The sequence below is a fragment of the Oncorhynchus keta genome, chromosome 10, assembly GCF_023373465.1.
Source record: "Oncorhynchus keta strain PuntledgeMale-10-30-2019 chromosome 10, Oket_V2, whole genome shotgun sequence".
In the NCBI taxonomy this organism is placed as follows: Eukaryota; Metazoa; Chordata; class Actinopteri; order Salmoniformes; family Salmonidae; genus Oncorhynchus; species Oncorhynchus keta.
In genome coordinates, this window is record NC_068430.1 from 59,151,373 (window position 1) to 59,171,218 (window position 19,846).

General features: G+C 39.9%; 1 protein-coding gene across 2 annotated transcripts in view; it reads right to left on the minus strand.

Annotated features, from left to right (window-relative positions):
* The window catches only part of aars2 (alanyl-tRNA synthetase 2, mitochondrial (putative)), a 36,055-nt gene extending 16,443 nt beyond the window's left edge, over window positions 1-19,612 (minus strand). The window contains exons 1-18 of one of the 2 annotated variants that reach the window (XM_035778794.2): window positions 19,327-19,612; window positions 18,730-18,918; window positions 18,507-18,652; window positions 18,211-18,402; window positions 17,369-17,513; window positions 14,981-15,126; window positions 11,471-11,579; window positions 11,353-11,391; window positions 11,030-11,144; window positions 10,769-10,896; window positions 9,829-9,973; window positions 9,434-9,603; window positions 9,061-9,174; window positions 8,222-8,362; window positions 4,770-4,907; window positions 4,463-4,566; window positions 3,982-4,090; window positions 3,392-3,517 (exon numbers count right to left, since the gene is read on the minus strand). In XM_035778794.2, the coding sequence (XP_035634687.1) occupies window positions 3,392-3,517; window positions 3,982-4,090; window positions 4,463-4,566; window positions 4,770-4,907; window positions 8,222-8,362; window positions 9,061-9,174; window positions 9,434-9,603; window positions 9,829-9,973; window positions 10,769-10,896; window positions 11,030-11,144; window positions 11,353-11,391; window positions 11,471-11,579; window positions 14,981-15,126; window positions 17,369-17,513; window positions 18,211-18,402; window positions 18,507-18,652; window positions 18,730-18,918; window positions 19,327-19,581 (2,511 nt within the window). In that variant the 5' untranslated portion in view covers window positions 19,582-19,612. Of the gene's footprint in view, window positions 1-3,391; window positions 3,518-3,981; window positions 4,091-4,462; window positions 4,567-4,769; window positions 4,908-8,221; window positions 8,363-9,060; window positions 9,175-9,433; window positions 9,604-9,828; window positions 9,974-10,759; window positions 10,897-11,029; window positions 11,145-11,352; window positions 11,392-11,470; window positions 11,580-14,980; window positions 15,127-17,368; window positions 17,514-18,210; window positions 18,403-18,506; window positions 18,653-18,729; window positions 18,919-19,326 lie in introns of both variants that reach the window. The other variant, XM_035778793.2, reaches the window with a different exon arrangement.
* Window positions 19,613-19,846: the final 234 nt, after the last annotated feature.

Below are 19,846 nucleotides of genomic sequence, written 5' to 3' on the forward strand. Positions count from 1 at the left end.
GTTAGAGTCGATAAGGAGAATATGATTGGCCGAAGTTCAACCAATCCCTCTAAAACAACGGCAAGTCCTAGTGTAATCATCCAGGGTAAAGGACCAGTACGAATAGTTCAGACCAAGGACCTTAAAGAAGTTATAGAGGTAGAGACTGGATTTGGGGAGTCCAACTTATGGTTGGAATGGATTCAATATACGGCCAGATCAGTGGCTAAAGATGAATGTTATGCCCGTGCAAACGCAAAACCCCAGTTAACAACCATCCCTTTCCCACTGAACGGAATTAATTCCCCTAAGGGAATGGCATGTATGGTGGGGCTGTTCATGAAAGCAGGGATGCCAGATAATGACAGTTGTATTGATTTGCACTGTCTATATCCCCAGGTTCCCCTTGGATCGGGACTTCCTCCCTTTACCGTGACGAGAGGAGAATATTACTGTTTGGCCAGATACAGTACACATGGGAAATACGTGGGGGAAGTTAGGTCTTGCAATAGGACAGAGAATATTACCACTGACGAGACCATGTCTGATTTAACAGGCTGGTTGAACTCTGGGGATTTCAAAATGTTGAATTGGGCCAGGGCGGACATCTGGTGGTTGTGCGGGGGAATGAGTTTGTGGCCAGTATTGCCGACTGATTGGACTGGACTATGTGCCTTAGTACATTTAGGAATGCCTTTTACACTCATACAACACCAAGACATGAAGTTAGCCAAACGAGAGAGTAGAGATGCTCCATCTGGGTCTTTTGGCGACAGAGTATATATTGATAACATTGGGGTTCCACGAGGTGTGCCGGATGAGTTCAAGGCAAGAAATCAGATACTAGCAGGATTAGAGTGGTCTACTCTCAATACAAATGTAGACTGGATTAATTATAGTTACCAGAAGGGTTATTAAAGGTTTGGCAGAACAGACTGAAGCAACCAGCCTGATGGCTTGGCAGAATAGAATTGCATTGGATATGTTATTGGCTGAAAAGGGAGGGTATGTGTGATCTTCGGGAACATGTGTTGTACTTTCATCCCGAATGGCATAGCCCGGACGAATCAGTGCCCGAAGCCTCAGCTGGTTTGACCACCCTGGCTCACGGGTTGGCAGAAACTCTGGGGTGGATATTTCTCTGAATTAAATTGGGTTGACAGTATTTATGGAAAAATGTGGTGTTATGGGCCACCTTAACCTGTGTGACTGTGTTAGTCTTGTACGTACGTGGTTGATTGCGTGTATGTATGAAAGTTATTGTTTCCAGGACTATAGAGAGATCAATGACACTACAGATGGGGCCGTTATGGGCCAATTCCAGGTTCCGACCCGTGGAGGACTGAAGGCATATCTACAGAGGAAGTGGACGAATCTGGATCTGTCATTTGTGGGGAATTTATGTTTGATGAGGCTAGTGTTGAGATGAAGGGGAATTAGATTGTAATTTGTTTCCATGATTAAACTGTTTTTTAATAAAGGTCGTGACGAAAATCCAGAAGGAAGAGTTATGATTCTGATGTAGGTTTAAAAACAGTTGGAGTTAAGGTTAGATTTGATTAATGATATTTGGAGAGTTGGATAGCGTCTGCTAAATGACTTAAATGTAAATGTAAAATAATAATGTTAATTTGTTGATTACGTGTGTGTCTATTCATATGATAATCTGATAAACCTCTATAAAAAGGTTAGTTAAATTCGTTTATACTTATATTTTTTATGATTAAATAAAACTAGATGTAGAATTGAATGTATAATATTTGATCAAAGGGAGGATTGATAGAGGAAAATATAGTTTAGATGATCAATTATGTATTCGTTAATGATTAGAAACCATTTATTCTAATACTATTATGTTATGATATGAAAAGTAAAGGTTATTGGATTAAGCTGTTACTGAAAATGTATGCAGAACTAATTTGATTGTCTGTGCCTCTTGGGAAGGTCAAGGAGGAGAAAAAGCTTTTCAGACAAGATAAGAATGTTTTGTTTTGTTCCATTGTTGAGAGAAATCTGTATCTTTTAGACAGGTTGTAATGTCTGGTTTATGAGGGGAGTAGAAAGCATCTCCGGACCTAAACAAAAAAACAACGGGGCTATCGTGGGAAACTGATGATGTCATTTTGAGTTTATAACCTGTGGAAATCTGTGTATGGGTTAGTACTCTCTGGAATTAAACGCTCTTTAACCTGGCTTTTAAGACTGGTCTCGATCTACTTCATGCATAATTAATGAACTTACAACTCATTAAATGAATTAGAAATGAGTGCTAATTGGTATTGGCAATTAAAACATTAAAGGAATTTAGAATTCCTCTATCAATATGTAACCGTACTAGAGCAATCCAATTAAGAATAATACACAGATTGCATATATCCCTAAATCGCAGACATGCTTTTAGCCCCACTTCCTCTTCCCCTCAGTGTCTTAAATGCAAAACTGATACAGGCACCCTAACACATTGTTTATGGTCATGACTAAGATACTAAGAAACTAAGATACTGGTCTGGTGTTCTGCAAGAAATTGAAAAGATCCTAGGGGTTGATCTAGAATTGGACCCAGTTTCTTTACTGTTAGGTCTCCCTAGTAGGCATGTTACTTATGTGGGTAAAAGGAGGCTTTACAACATCCTTACCTTCGCAGCGAGGAAAAACATCATTTTACAGTGGATTAGTGATACGGTTCCTTCTATTAAAGATTGGCATAAGATACTATTTGAATGGGTGCCTCTGGAATATCTGACATGTACATTGCATTCTAAAACAGACCAGTTCTTCAAAGTATGTTCTAAATTACCTTAGAACCTGAGGTATCAGCTATTATGCTGCAAGGATTCTCTTAGAATGGCGGGGATCTATGTATTTCAGAACTACACTGTACGTTCCATGTGTGAAACCTAACCTCTTGGTTTAAACTGAGCTTTTTTGTTTAATTTCTGTTTGTAAGTTTGTTTAAAATGTATGTATAGAGAGACGCAATGATGGTAATGGGGTGAGAGAAGCACCGAGCCGGAAGAGGAAAATGGTGTACGTATGTATGGGTGTGTATGTGTGTGCGCGTATGTATGCGTATGTGTGTGTATATGCATGGGTATATGTATGTGTATGTATGTATGTGTATATATATGCGCGTAGATATGTGTAAGCGGGTGCTGTTTTTCTTGTTTTTGTTCTGTGTGCTTTGTCTCTGTTGTTGTATCTCTTAATATGGGTGGAAATGGTGAAATTCCAATAAAAATACTGTTACAAATAACTAAAATTTAAAAAATGCAGGTCCCATGTTCTCAGCTATTCAAACACTTAGGCAATCATGTAATACTGTCTGAAATTGCCTTTTGGAGCATTTTCAATATTGTCTGTCTAAATGACCATCAGTTAGGTCAGTAGGGAAGGAATGGAAAAGCATACATACATCTGTCAGTATGCCCGCTTCTTTGGCCAGTCGGTTGGCATCGGCGAGGGAGGGGCTGGTGACCGTTGCAAGACGTGCTGACAAAGACTCCACTTCCTGGGTCAGGACCTGACCCGCCTCTCGAGCCTGTGAGCCAACAAAACAACGACAAATATCCGAATGAATCTCGTTGAAAGCTACTTGTGATTCTGTAAAACTCTCAACTTGGGCTACGTCCCAATTATCTCTCCTTCCTCCAAAGTGTGCACTTATTCACTCCCCTTCACTAATTTGAAAGGAAAGAACTGGTTTAAGAAATATTGTGGAAACTCCCACAAGCCCATGCCTCCAACAATCCGATGCTTATTTGATCATGGAGTGTTTTTTAAAAGATCAGTGATACATGACCTCCTAAATAGGAAAATGTACAAAATTAATACTTAATCAGCAAAACAAAAGTCTTGAGCGAGGGACTAAATGGTGTTGTAAAACACGAGAATACATGGGATAAAGTGACGTGATTATATAGTCCGCTACTATGCACCTCTGGCATATTCACAATAAGTCACGACCTATTTAGTTTTATGCCTTCTTGCGTTTATATAACACACCTCTCTGGCGTCGTCTCCAGTGACTGCCACGATACGGCTGATCCCTTTAACCATCTGCCTCTCGGAAATGATAACCAAATCCCCGATCTCCCCGGTCGTCAGTAAATGCCTGAAAAAGAGAAAACCGCTTGGTCTAGTAGCCCTTTAGAAACAGCCAATGAACATAAAATATTTAGCACTGTTCACAACTATAGGAATTGTCAAATCTACTCCTCCAAATATATGAACCGTTTCTATCCTTAACCCACGATAAAATGTATACATTCTACTGTCTCTTCTAATTTTGGCTCTTTTACAGTATATAGAACAATTTGCCACATTCTCACAGCCCGAAAGGTACGGCAGTGCATATTGTCATTTCATAATATCTTATGGCAAATAACAAGTAATGTTAAGTCCTACATTTAAAAATGCCTTTTGAATCTATCATAGAGAGGGAGAAAGAGTGATTGAGTGAGAGAGACAGACAGACAAGACTTACGTCCCACAGCAGAGCTCCACTGACGCCCATCTGTCCGTTTGAGAACCGTACAGGTCTGCTACGGGAACTGCCACGGACACCACTCTCACCGGATCAGGGTACACCTAGGAAGAATTACAGAGGATTCGGGAATCCTCCAATGCCAACACACTATTATGCAGAATATCTTGCACTTACAAATTGCAACCATTGGGTTGACACTTAGCAACATAATAGAGAATTGAACAACACTTTACAAAACACAGTTATTATCAACATTATTCCTTTTAATCTGGGTAGGAGCGTCCCCGAATCAACACACAGTTACCTCATCCACAGTCCTTAGACCTGGGATGTCTTTAGCCCGGGCCAGGGGAACCTCTTCTATGTACACCGCATTATTCTCTGTGATAATGTTGTGGATGCTCCTCTCAATCTCCTGGAGCTGGGGAATACTCAATGACCCCTACAGAGTGACCACCAAAAATCAATGATTATTATTACATCCAAAAAAAGCGTTTTCATGCTTCTATACAAAAGTGAGTTTTTTTGATTATCTACTGGACTTTGGCAATGCATATAACTTCACATTATTCATTACGGATGTGATTACTCGAAGGGCGTAGTCACATTAAATGTGTTACCCTGGTGCTGTTCTCTGGTGCGTTTGGAAGAATTCCACAGAATACGTTTGGGTTTCACAATGTATTTTATTTTTTTATGTATCAGAATGTTTTTTGGAATTCTGGGACTGTCGGCATTAAAACCCTACCAGCTTAAACATGGAGACCAATCAATTTACAATAATTTTTACTTTCTCTTATGATTTCCTTGAATCAACAGTATTGTTGAAATGTCGGGACCATTATGCATATAGTGAAGGATGTAAGAGCAGCAGGACAACAGCAAACTATCTGCCTAAACCGACACAGGAGGCTCACACAACAAAGCCCGAGGCCAGCGGATTTTAAGGATGAATCAAGAGTTAGAAGTTGGATATGTTTCTCAGCATACTCATCCAAAAGCACGCAACAAGGTGAGTAAAACGATGCCTGGCTATTTCTGCGCAACTTCTTGCCTCTATAGAGTATAATAAAAGACCAACTGTAGTGAGAGGTTCAGTAGTTCTCGCATGACTGTAGAGGGCTTTTGGTCGACTGAAGGGGAGATGGAGGTGTTTGCTTAAACGCAATGACTGTTACATTGACACAATAAACACACTAATTATGGCATGTTGTTAGCTGTATCATTTCTGTGAAATTCATAATAAGTATTTTGAGGAGGATGAAGTACAACAACAAATAATTCCCAGCAATGCAACTGGAAGGGAAGGCCAAGTACCACAGGGCCTACCATAGCCTGACCACAGCAGCAGTGATTTCAGTGATGCTATCACCTCGTACTTTGCCCGGCTTTAAAATTGAACATGGAAAGCGTTGACAAAATCATCAGTTGCTGAAGTTTTTTATGACAAGCAAAAATGTCAAATATAATTTCTACGATGAGTATTAAAAAAAATCTAACACAGACGGTGTAGGCTGTGCAAACAATCAATTAAATTAAAAAAATACTTAATTGGCTTGGTTATTGTTTTTTTGTGTGTTTTATAAAAACAACATTTAAGTCATCCATGTTTATAAAAATAGGCTACAGGGGCCTTATATATTCAAGAAATTATTACTATTACAGTGTTATTATACAACGTGTGGGTCTAATCCTAGATAATAATTGGTTAAAACCGCATTCCAGCTGGTGTCTATCCCACAAGTTACCGCATATGACAAAATGCCTATTTACTCTGTTCCATCTGACTACACAAAGCACTGTCTCATCAGCTCAGCCAGGCAATGTACAGTATATACTAGATCTAGAGTGCCTTCGGAAAGTATTCAGACCCCTTGATCTTTTCCACATTTTGTTAGGTTACAGCCTTATTCTAAAATGGATTAAATTGTTGTTTTTTCAGCAATCTACACAAAACCCCATAATGACAAAGCAAAAACAGGATTTTAGAGTTTGTTTCAGATTTTCTTTTTAATAAAAAAGTAAAATATCACACTTACATAAGTATTCAGATCCTTTACTCAGTACTTTGTTGAAGCACCTTTGGCAGCAATTACAGCCTCAAGTCTTTTTGGGTATGATGCTACAAGCTTGGCACACCTGTATTTGGGGAGATTCTCCCATTCTTCTTTGCAGATCCTCTCAAGCTCTGTCAGGTTGCATGGGGAAAGTTGCTGCACCATGTTTTCAGGTCTCTCTTGAGATGTTCGATCAGGTTCATGTCTGGGCTCTGGCTGGGCCAAGGACATTCAGAGACTTGTTATGAAGCCACTCCTGGAGCTCTGTCAGAGTGACCATCGGGTTCTTGGTCACCTCCCTGACCAAGGCCATTCTCCCCCGATTGCTCAGTTTGGCCGGGTGGCCAGCTCAAGGAAGAGTCTTGGTGGTTCCAAACTTCTTCTATTTAAGAATGATGGAGGCCACTGTGTTCTTGGGGACTTTAAATGCTACAGACATTTTGTCATACCTTTCCCCAGATCTGTACCTCGACACAATCCTGTCTTGGAGCTTTACGGACAATTCCTTTGACCTCATGGCTTGGTTTTTGCTCTGACATGCACAGTCAACTGTGGGACCTTATATAGACAGGTGTGTGCCTTTCCAAATCATGTCCAATCAATTGATTTTACCACAGGTGGACTCCAATCAAGTTGTAGAAACATCTCAAGAATGATCAATGGAAACAAGATGCACCTGAGCTCAATTTAGAGTGTCATAGCAAAGTGTCTGAATTTTTATGTAAAAGGTATTTCTACTTTTGATATGATAATACATTTGCTAAAATATCAAAAAACGTGTTTTCGCTTTGTCATTATGGGGTATTGTGCGTAGATTGCTGAGGATTTAAAAAACTTTTTTTTTAAAGAATAAGGCTGAAAGGTAACAAAATTTGGAAAGAGTCAAGGGATCTGAACACTTTCCGAAGACACTGTACTGTACAAAGCATCTAGACATTATCTCCCATTTATTTTAGAATAGCATTTGGTTTTCAACAGCGGAGATTAGTAATAATCTGCCTCCCCGACATTTGCAACATTGTTTCAATATTGAAATTCGATCTCTAGCTGTCCTATGGTAATGAACGTTAAGGAGTCGGGACGAGACAGACCGGCTGGCAGCTTTTCTCAGCCAGTCTAAATCATGAATCGGCATAGTTATTATGGATATACTGTATACAAAGAAATGTCAATACAAAATACGAGATGCAGCTATTTTTCTGTCATTCCAACTTCAGTTTGAAGTGATTGTGTTAGCTGTGTAGGTGGCTATCTCTTCTGAACAGTGGCCTGGCAAGAAGGCAAATGTTCTACAGGTGAAATTGCATATCATTGTTATGGATGTATTCCCTCCCCCACAATAAATAACTAGAAAACAGCTTAAACATTGACGTGACTGTGTTAGCCAAAGTAGGCTAGCTAGCATGCAAGGGATAAGAATGTTGCCAGCCATCATGGCAACAGAACATTTAGAACAAACGACTGGGTCGAGTCCATAGTTTTAGACCAAAGATTTAATGACTGGGTCGCGTCTCTGTCAACCGAATCGATAGAACGAACGACCAAGCCGGCTTGGGTAGCAACACTAGATTTGTGTTGGGACTATATCTTGTGGAAGGATGAAATAGTAACAATAAATCTAAATAAAGTTACTGAAAATGTATATAATTGAATTGTTGGACAACGACAGATGATGAAATTCACGGATCATACTGTATACCTTGACGCTGAAGTCAAAGCGTAGGCGGTCTGCAGCGACATGACTGCCTCTTTGCTCCACAGAAGAACCCAGCAGCTGACGGAGGGCGAAGTTGAGGACGTGTGTGGCGGTGTGCTTGACCATGCAGGCTAGTCTCTGTGGCTGGATGTGAATAAACATACATTTTCTTATTAGCAAATTAAATTATGACATGTAATATTCCATTAACATAATCATATTTATGACAAAGTATACGTCACAAACATCCCACTGGGCACAGACTTCAGTTCAACGTCTAGTTTTGATTTACGTTCATGTGAATTCAACGTGAAATCAACCAAAAATGTCCCCCTGTCATTGGATTTAGGTTAAAAGTTGGGTGAAAAAAAGACAAAATTCCCATACATTTATGACTTTGTAAATCCAATCAGTTTTCCACATTGATTCAACATCCTCACATTGTATTTTTTGGTTGAAATGTGGAAAACAACGTTGATTCAACCAGTTGTTGCCCCAATAGCTTTAAAGAGCACATCTCACAAATAGCTTTAAAGAGCACATCTCACAAATAACACACACACCCACAGTTAATTTGTTGCAGAAGCCTAATGAATAAATATTTATTTTATAAGCTATACTGCGTTTGTCTATGGCATGTGTCAAACACATTCCTCAAAGGGCCGAGTGTCTGCGGGGTTTTCGCTCCTCCCTTGTACTTGATTTATGAATTAAGGTCAATAATTAGTAAGGAACTCCCCACACATGGTTGTCTAGGGCTCAATTGAAAGGAAAAAACAAAAAACCAGCAAACATAAGGTCCATTGTGTAAGCTAAGAGTCGACCTGTAGAAAATGCTATACCTCATCCAGGTAGAGCTGGACCTGGTCCCCTTTTCTCAGCACTTCAGCAGCGGTGACCTGATGAACCACATATCCCCCAGCAAGCTGCACAGCCTCAACAGGGTACAGGACATCCTGAGGGAACACACACACCATCCCAACTAGGCTAGTAAATATACTATGAATGGAATGATTCAATGAATGTAGTTTCAATAGCTTAGTAAAAATGTTGCTGAGGGATAGGACATTCATACGAAGGAAAGTTGACATCAGAAACATTCAATGTATGGACCCCACATTTTCAGGTACATCCTTAACAAGCAGCTCACAGACACACGTTGTGACACAGTGTACTTAAACATGGTGTCCTAAAACAGGTGTAGCTAATGCTGACCGGCAGTCCATCTCTGATGAAGTAGCCCTGGTCATGGGACTGCCCCCCTTGCTCTGCATAGAAACAGGTCCGGTCAAGCACCACACCACACCTCTGGCCCCCGGCCACCTCCGAGACAAGAGTCTGTCCACAGTACAGGGCCTGCACGGTAGCATGGCAGGGCTGGAACACTGGAGAAAAGACACAGGGCTCCTTTCAGAGAGAATAAATTGGACAGCAAAACAAAGGATAATTGACCTGAATATAACATATTGACTGAAGATTATCCTTTGGAGTGCTGTCTAACTCATTCTCTAAGCATTTTACTAGCGAGGATCCAGCACCCAACCGTTTTAGCCTAATTACTGTAATTGTGAGTGAGGATGTTGTTTATAATCTTGAGAACTCATCTATACCATATTTGCCATCCTGTGCCAAGCTGTAATGGTACTTGGGGGAGTCGTCTGTGTGGGGAACTTCTCCACTCTGCAGCTGGGCTAGGCTGTGCAGATCCAGATGGACCAGCGTATCCCCAACAGAGGTCTGCACCTGACACCTAAGCTGGTGGTGGGGAGAGGAGAGACAGCCACGGAATGGGGTGGATCATTTTCAGTAAAAATATACCGAAAAGATACTTATCTGCAAAGGTTGCGGAAAAAGCTGGACGGCCTCATTTAGTTTAAAACCATAAATATTTTTTTATTAAGAATTAATTCAAGCTTTTAATGTAAAATGTAGTACTCATTAAATAATTCAGTGTTGAGTAAAGGAACAAACTACGGTATGATAAAATCATAAAAGTGTCATGTTTGAAGCAACTGTCCAGTGATAATCTCACATTCAACTCATACCCAAATATTGTTTTTCAAGCATTTCGCTACACTCGCATTAACATCTGCTAACCATGTGTATGTGACAAATAAACAAATAAAATTTGATTTGATGTGTGGCCAAAGCATAAATTATAGAAAAGACACAAGAACTCCACCTCAAAGGTGAATCTCAAACAGGCCGTTTCAAAAATGCTTGCAATATCCTCATAGCACATGAAGTCATGTTGGCTCATCAATCAGCGGTCTCCTCACATGAATATTTTTAATGACCGTTATACGCCCACCATACTGTTGTTGGGGTATGTCCCCGCCATTCAAAAACAGAAATACTTAATTACCCATTTTTGGAAGGGAAACTATTTCACTCAGGGTAATTAATTACATGTGATATTTCATAGAAATCTGGAAACATTGGACATTTACTTTTTAGTATTTTGCTATGCAAGCTTCATTAAGCTAGATTAGACTAGCAATATTGGCTTCATGTATAGAAAAGGAGAGGAAAAGCACTGACTGTAGTTACATTTTCATGTTCAATGGCCAACACATCAAGGGCCCGTTGGTCAACACTCAAGCCCTGCTCCTCCAGCATTAGTACAATGAGATCCAGAGGAAAGCCCAGGTTACGATGCAGAGACCAGGCCACAGGCACTAGGAGATAAGGACACACACACACACACAAAGGATTGACTACGGAAATAAATTGGCCCAAAAATGTATACCACAAATACCCTATTACAAACCATACCCTATCCCAGTACCGTATCCTAGTACTGAAGCTGACCTGGGAACAGAGTGTCATTGTTCTCCAATCTCTGGAGTGTCCTGTCAATCACTCTGCGCCCCTGCTTCAGAGAGGACAGGAATTGGGCCTCGTTTTCATTGATTATATCCATGATCTGAAAAATAAATCTTAGTAGTTTATCACTATACCTTCCTTGCCACTCATCTGAGAAAGTGTGTCAAGTGAATGGCTGTGTACGGAATGTCAGGAAGTTTGTATATGCAAGACTTTATTTTATTTGCAAGAACTTTACTTCCTGTTGTATAACCGTCAATAAACGTGTTGTTGATGTAATTTCTCTCATTTCATGGTAATTAACTTACCCTATCTGACTCTTTATGCAGTTCGGGATAAGCATCACCCTGTACAAAAGATGTGGATGATAGAGGATCAAGACCATGATGACAAAGGTCACAAGTCTGATATCACAGCCCAACTCACCAGGATGTGGGCAACTGTGGGTACCAGGCTTGCCAGCGCTCCCTCGGGGGCCTGCAGTACCTCAGTGCTGAACCTCACAGCTCGCCGGAGGATACGGCGTAAAACCAATCTGCAGCAGGCACACACAAACGCACGCACAAACACAATAATTGAAAGAGAATGAAAATTACAATTGTCGATTATTGTCAGATGTGTTCAGACCCCCCACAGTCTATTTTGTAGATTCAGCTACGTCTCAATCCCAAACAAATTTTAACATTTCAATCTTCTTTCTCAATCTTTGGGATTGAGATATGTTAATTTTAGATTGAAATATTACTCTCAGTTAATTTAACCTTTAACTCTAGAACCGCCATACGCCAATGGCCACTGACGTTTGATTTTATAAATAAAAGAAAATCCCCCCGGAAAAAGTAAGTCCTGCTACTCCCCTGACTTATCCTAAATATTTGTATTTTACATTGGTCATTTGTCTGAATTTTGAAATCAGAAACAGCCTTTAGAGACTTTTTTTCCTGTTTTATTCACACCTATTCCCAACTTAACCCGCCAAAACAATGCGCTGTAGGACGTTGGTACACAGCCAGGCACTGAGGTGTCTCTCTCTCTCCTCACTGAATGAATGACAAATGGATGAATGGGCTTTGACTATCTGAGTTGACGAGCGAAGGGAAGCAAACGATGCCAGCCCACTGAATGACAAATGGATGAATGGGTAATAACTGTGCACATTACACATTACTCCACAGTCAAATTTAAAATAGTCCTAATTGAATGATAAGGAGGGTTACATAGTTGAGTTAATTTAGAACAACAATAGTGTTGGCGCTCATGTTAATAATTTCACCGTGCACCTTGTGGGTTTGATACCGTTTTCTTTTACATTTGATTAACTATCACATTTATTGTAAGGGAAATGATAACATGCTACGTGTTGCAGCAGGCCTTCAGAATAATGCTAAACATATCCTTGACTCGATCCAAGTTGATGAGCGAGGGAAAATAAATGATGCCACTCAGCCTGCCCACCGAAACTACACAAACTATACCGAAACTCATTTAACACATGATAACAGTAAGCCTATAGACAAGATTCAATTGACAGTAGTCTGATGAGTGACAATACTATCAGTTGTCAAATTGTACATGAAGAGATAGGCACATCTTGTAATTGACAGACGCAGGGCAAGGAGCATCACTTGATCAAATCCTCCATCAGTCACATGCAGGTAAAACGTTTTGATTTCTATAAGAAAGAGCATATTCTGCAGTTTCTACTGTTCGGATCAGGTTACTGTGGACCACAATCCTACAGAGACATCTCTCTGGGGGAGAGATCAAGAGAAATCAAGAGATATGGAGGTGTTTTTATTTTATTTTCACCTCACGCCCATTGTAAATCTTGCAGACAAAATTCCTTTGTCCTCTCAGTGTGGAGGAATGGAATGTATGATGGGCCTATGGAGAAATAACCTCAGAACAGTCACATGCAATAAATGGACTTGGGGACAATATGTTTCGTCAGCCAAAATGGTGGTAATGATGATAGATGGAATATGAAAATTAATGTCATTTTTGTTATGTTATTAAAAGTTAAATGACGACGTTATAACGAAAACATTGTAACTTGAAGAGTTTTCATAATATGTACCTGCTGTTTGCATACTGTACGTTGTGTGGGAAATGTCCATTTCAAAGAGAATGTTTTTTTTAAAGATGAAATGTGAAGTTAGTTGTCTAAATTGGATCTGAGTCAAATTCAGACCTTGACTCGTAACTAGTGACGCCCCAGAAAATTTGCCATAAAGACGGAAACGCCACTTTCTGACCTGAGGGTATAAAACATGTGAGTTAAGAATTTACATATCAAACTAGGTAACCACGCAATGCAAGCCAAGGTCCGAGTAGTCGCAACCCCAAAACGCAACACGAGGTTAAAGAAGACAAAAGAAACTCGAAAAAAAATCAATGCTACGGTTGAGTAACTGTATATGTATCTAAGGTGAATTCAAGCAGGACTACCCAGTTATTCTCTCCAATGAATCGTGTGCCTACACTGCTTTCATTCCCACGCTGGAACCATCTACACGGCTGATCGTCCTCAGAAGACCCTCTTACAGAGCAAGCGCGAGGAAACAGACCATTAAGAGCAAGGACACTGACATCGTGAGGACAATCAGAGACTTACACCCGGTAACAACAGAAGTGTCGCCATCAGAGGGGAAGTCGGAACTCTGTCCACGAGGAGATAATTACATCATTATATTCTGACCCATAAGAGCTGCAGTTCGGGGCAAGGTGTTAGGGGTAAAGTAAGCATAGTTTACAAATTTATCCAAGTGTGCTTTTCTCTCATGCACTCTCTCTTTCTATATTCACATTTTGTGTGTCATATTGTGTTGGCCCGCTAGGGACTCATTTCATTGTACTAAGTTCTAATCAATAGCCTAGACTGTGTGTTTGTGTATCTTATATTATCAGTTTAGCTTGTTAGTAAATAAATAATCATCTCAATTGGTGTGGTAAGGACTCATTGGTGGGACCCGGGTTTGTGCAGATTCCCGGATTATGCGAGGTTCAGGATGAGACTGTAGAGGAAATCGATTAATTAGCGACTGTTGTAAAATCGATATTGATATTCTTTGAGTTAATTTGGGAAATGGAAACTCAATAAAAACAAACTTTCCCATGGTGCCCCAGGTTACTGAGTTAATGATGACCTGATTAATTTAATCACGTAATTATAAACAGTTAATCATTCGATGAACAGCAGTCGTCACAATCAATAAAACGTCACAACACTAGTAACATAATAAACTTAAAATATGATATTCTGTTGTTTTTTTTCTAAATACATTTTCTTATTTTACACAATGTTTGTTTTAATCTGCCAAAATGAAATTATAAAAGGACTTCTTTGTGATGGACTTGAACTAGTGGTTTTTAGTTTTAACTTGTAGCCTAGAGTAAAATAAACAAGGGAAAATGCTATTATGTTCTTTGAAATAATTGTTTTTCAGTATTCTAATGTTGCCTAAGGCCTTTATAAACACAACCAAGTGTATATTATTCCAATAGCATATTTCTCACTTTGTAGAATTACACAAAACATATCCTTGACTCTATCTAAACAAATAACAGTTGTTATATTTTTTTACATGGATATATTCCCATGAATATTTATTCATGCTTCACAACTTTTTATGCTCTATTTATCACCCGTTGGTGCTTATATTTGGGCACCTTGCGGGTTGATATGCATCTGATGTTAAAGGGGACGCCGGGGATGCCTAGTAACACTCAACGTTCTCTAGCGGGTACTTATAGGCTCAAAGGCCAGGCTGTTCTAGTGTTAACTACCGTTTAAAAAAAAATACCTTTAGGTGTTATCATTCCCTTCCTCAATGAAGTGGAAATGCTTAGTAAGTCTGGCATTTTTCAGATTGCCTGTTGTGCATGAGCCATAATCGGAGCATAGTGCAGCAAGAGACTAACAGCAGTTTGACTCACTCGGCCCCAGACATGCCCGGGTAGACTCCGTCAGCAATGCAGACAGACAGGGTGCGCACGTGGTCAGCAACGACGCGGTATGCCATGTCCACTTTGCCCACATCCGCCTCTCCAGTCCTCCCTCTATACTCAGGGCAATTGGAGCACTAGATGGATTTAGAAGATAACTAAATGAGAAAAAGAAACAAACCAAACTACAAAACAGACAAATCATTTGGCACTAATACTCTCCTGTAAAAAAAGATATAGACGTCAGTGAACATTCATTTAATCCCGTGGGAGCAACAGAGCCATAGCAGTTCATTGCGAAATTAATTATGACACAATTTGTACAATCAGATACAAATTGAGCAACTTTTTTTTCTCTTTACCTATGTAGGGAAGGTTTAGTTCATTATCTTTCTTGCCAAAAAAGTAATCTTGATTAATTCTCAGCTAAGATCCTTCTTATCTTTGAAATGTATTCTATACTGAACAAAAATATAAACCCAAAATGTAAAGTGGTCCAATGTTTCATGAACTGAAATAAAATATCCCAGAAGTGTCCATATGTACAAAAAACGTATTTCTCTCAAATTTGGTGCACAAATGTATCATTACACATGTGCGCCTTGTGCCGGGGACAAAAAAGTCCACTCTAAAATGTGCAGTTTTGTCACAGAACACAATGCCACAGATGTTTTGAGGGAGCATGCAATTGGTATGCTGTTGGCATGCTGACTGCAGAAATGTCCACCAGAGCTGTTGCCATATAATTGATTGCTAATTTCTCTACCATAAGTCGTCTTCAATGTCATTTTAGAGGATTTGACAGTACTTCCAACTGGCCTCACAACCGCAGATCACGTGTAACCACGCCAGCCCAGGACCTCCACATCCGGCTTCTGCACCAGGTGAAGCTGGTGGTTGAGTGAATGCCAAAAGCATGCAAAGCTGTCATCAAGGCAAAGGGTGGCTACTTTGAAGAATATCAAATATAAAATATATTTAGATTTGTTTACCACTTTTTTGGTTACTACATGATTCCATATGTGTTATTTCATAGTTGTGATGTCTTCACTATTATTCTACATTGTATAAAATAGTCCAAATAAGGAAAAACCCTGGAACAAGGCGGTGTGTCAAAACTTTTGACTGGTAATATATAATAATTTCTAGACAGATATAAATTGAGTTCTATCTACAGATGACGTTAAATCAGGTTTCCTGGATATTTCCTGCAGGGGTTGATTCTGGGTCCTGTACTTTTTACATTAACAATATCAACTTTGTCTGTAAATAATTGTAACCTGCACTTGTATGCCGATGATACTGTTGTGTATGCTATTGTCCCCCACGGTTGGTCTGAAACACAGTCTGCCTTCATTGTATTACAGAAAAACTTTATTAACCCGAATTAGTACTGAATGCAAGTAAAACTATATATTTGTTTTTCTCTAGAGCACATAAAAATATGTCTGATGATTTAAGCATATGTACTTTGGATGGTGTCCATATTGATCGTGTCCGTGCTTACAAATATCTGAGCATCTGGATAGAGGAAAAGCTGTCTTTTAAAAAGCATATTACTGAGTTAGTTAAGAAGCTGAGAATAAAATAGGGATTCTTCTATAAAAAAATAGGTCCTGCCTCTCGGGGGGAAAAAATGCAGAAAGCAGATTATTCATTTGACGTTCCTATCGGTCCTAGACTATGGTGACATCATCTATATGAACGCCACTTCATTAAAGCCGTTAGATGCAGTGTATCATAGCGCACTACGCTTTAACATGCCCTACAATTTCAGTACTCATCACTGCATTCTCTACCAGAAAGTTGGAAAGGCCCTCTTTGATGTCAAGTAGGTTGATACATTGCTATGTTTTCATTTTTAAATAACTTTTACAAAAAGTCCCACTGTACCTAACATCGTTACTAAACTTTAGACATACAAGTTACCACATCCGGTCTCAGGGATGGTTAACTCTGGAAGTTCCTTTGGTCTATACTGAGTTATGTATATCAGCTTTTAGTTGTTTTCTTGCACCTTATCTGTGGAACAATCTTCTAAATGTTCTTACATTTTATGTTATGGTGCCTTTGGGGGCAATTCACAAAGCTGATTAAGGATCTTACTACTCATGAATGTGTTCATTTTTTTACGGCCATGTTTTTCTTTCTGCTTGCATTTTGTATTTAGATTTTGATGTGTGTATTTTCTGTATTTTATGTAATTCAGGACTCATCTGTAAAAGAGACCTTGATCTCAGTATGACTTCCAGATCAAATAAAGGTTAAATAAAATGTCTGCTTCTCTTCCTTCACATGTATTTTGTTTAATTTCTTAAATGTTTTTCTTCAATCCTCTATCTTATTGTACCTAATTATCTGTAAACAAACTAAACTTACCTGTTGTATAGCAGACAGCAGAGGGGTAAAGAGGTCAGTGTCGTAGTTGGAGCGTTGTCCTTGGAGAACGGTCACCAGTCGCTCCAGACCCATGCCAGTGTCCACGCTGAACTGGGGGAGTGACCGTAAGCTGTGATCTGCCTCTCTGGAACAGCCAAACGCAAGGAGTCAGACATAGGCTTGTAAACACAGACACACAATCCACCCTAGTAATTTGATTCAGTCATGGAAAAATTATAACAGTCCATAGTAGAGTGAACTCCAGATGGAATATATTTTCATCGCATAATAATGTAAAGATGTTATCGTCTTGCTAACATCCTCTGCCAAGGTTAGAGTGCATGAGCATTAGCAGAAATTGTTCCTAACTAGCTAGCTGTGTGTGCCAAAAGTGCTTGTGTTTCTTTATCTTTGATACATGAGACCTTGGCTGAAATAAAAAAAACTAAATGAGTTCGCAAGGGGGCTTGTCCGAATACTCAAACTTGCATTCTAAATAGTACTCTGATTGGGTATGCAAAAATATAAAGTTTTATAGTATGTTACATTACAAAAATGTATTATGTTTTAAATGCCAGGAAGTCAAACTAATTTAAGCTTTTCATTTAGTACGAATTCACTGTACACTATTTATATTCAGTAATGAGGATGAGTTGTACCAAAATGCACACGGTGGGAAACAACGAGGTTGTGCATTAGATGATGCATTCCTATGAATGAGTCTAGAATGTTGATATTTGTTGCTTACTGCAAAGTTTTTAAACTAAACAGCATGTTCTAAATAGTATTTAGTATGGTTAATTAAAACCCAAACTATAAGCCCCTGGTAGTAGGTATAGCACCTGTTGTATTGCATGAAGACCAGGTTCCAAATCTCGACCACATCAGGACTGTCTGCATTGACCAGCGAGGCTGCATTACGGCCCCCAATGTGGTCATAGTGGATCTCTGTGCAGGGGCCACAGGGGCCAATCTCCCCCATCTCCCAAAAGTTGTCCTTCATCCCAAATGGCAGGAGGTGATCGGAGGGCACTCTACAAACAAAAACATCAACCAAAAAAGAGAATGGCAAAGGATCAAAACACAAATGAGTCAGGAAGTTGTTATTATCTTGGAGAGGAAACTAGGGCTTTCATACCCCATGCTTAGCCAGATGTGGCGCGTTTCCTCATCTGCTGGCAAACCAGAGGTGGCATCACCGGCAAAGTATGAGACGTAGAGGCGTTCTGGAGGAATCCTGTACTCCTCTGTGAGTAGACGCCAAGCCATGATGCATGCTTCCTCCTGCACAGAGACACTTTTAAACCTGCCTTTTAAACTGCTATGGCATCATAGATCACAGCTACATGTATGTCACACACCTTGAAGTAATCGCCAAAGGACCAGTTTCCTAACATCTCAAAGAAGGTGTGGTGGTAGACATCTCGACCAACATCTTCCAGGTCATTGTGTTTACCCCCAGCCCGGACACACTTCTGACTATTCACCACCCGCCGGTATGTGGCCATTTCACTGCGCGGGTCTGCTGCTCCAAGGAAAATAGGCTTGAACTAAGTGAAGAGGAGAAGAGAGGCATCATTCCAACTCAGAGCCAGTGAAGTTGAAGCACCCCAAAAAAAGCTATGAAGGCATTTGATGCATGGCCTAAGGTATGGTATGTATACACAACTTTTCACTTTTACGCAAAAACAAGACACAAATCTGCATTTGACTGGAATTGCCTTTAGATAGCTAGCTAGTAGGTCTATGTATTGTCTACACTCGCCAATGCTGTTGTTCACGCGGGACTGTACACCCATAGAGCAACAGAACTGTCAGAGGTGTCAAATCTCCAGTGTCATGCATGAGGCTATCTTTCTTCGCTATAGCCCCTTGCCAATAATCAAATGAGTGTCTACTGTATTCGACAATATAGCTAATACTTCATGTGAAAACCGACCGATGATTGTTCAATTTACCTGGTTCATGCCTGCGTTGACAAACAGGAGACTCGGGTCTCCCCGCGGACGAACAGGGGAGGATGGCACAATTATGTGTTGGTAGAGTTCATGAAAAAAATCTGTGAACGTACGCCGCACACGATTAGACGAAAAGTCTGTTTGAACCTGAGAATATGACCTTGATAAATATCCTCTGACGATTGAAAGTGATGTTAAATTATTGTTTATCACTGCTCTGTACCAATGTGTCAAGCGTCTCATGTGCGCCGCCATGTTGGCAGCTCTTCTTCTTCGGTGGAGTTTAACGGCGGTTGGCATCAAATGTTAATGGGGCATTACCGCCACCAACTGGACGGGCTGTTGAACGAGAAAATACCAAACATATTGACGAAAAAAAGGGGGAAACGATGTCATACAAAATACAAAAATTGACAGACGCATCAACAAGCAAAACCCACTCCCTTCATTCAGTCACAGTCCAATCCAATTTCTCTGACTCTTTCCTGTGCTTTACAGTTGATGACTATTGCAATAAATG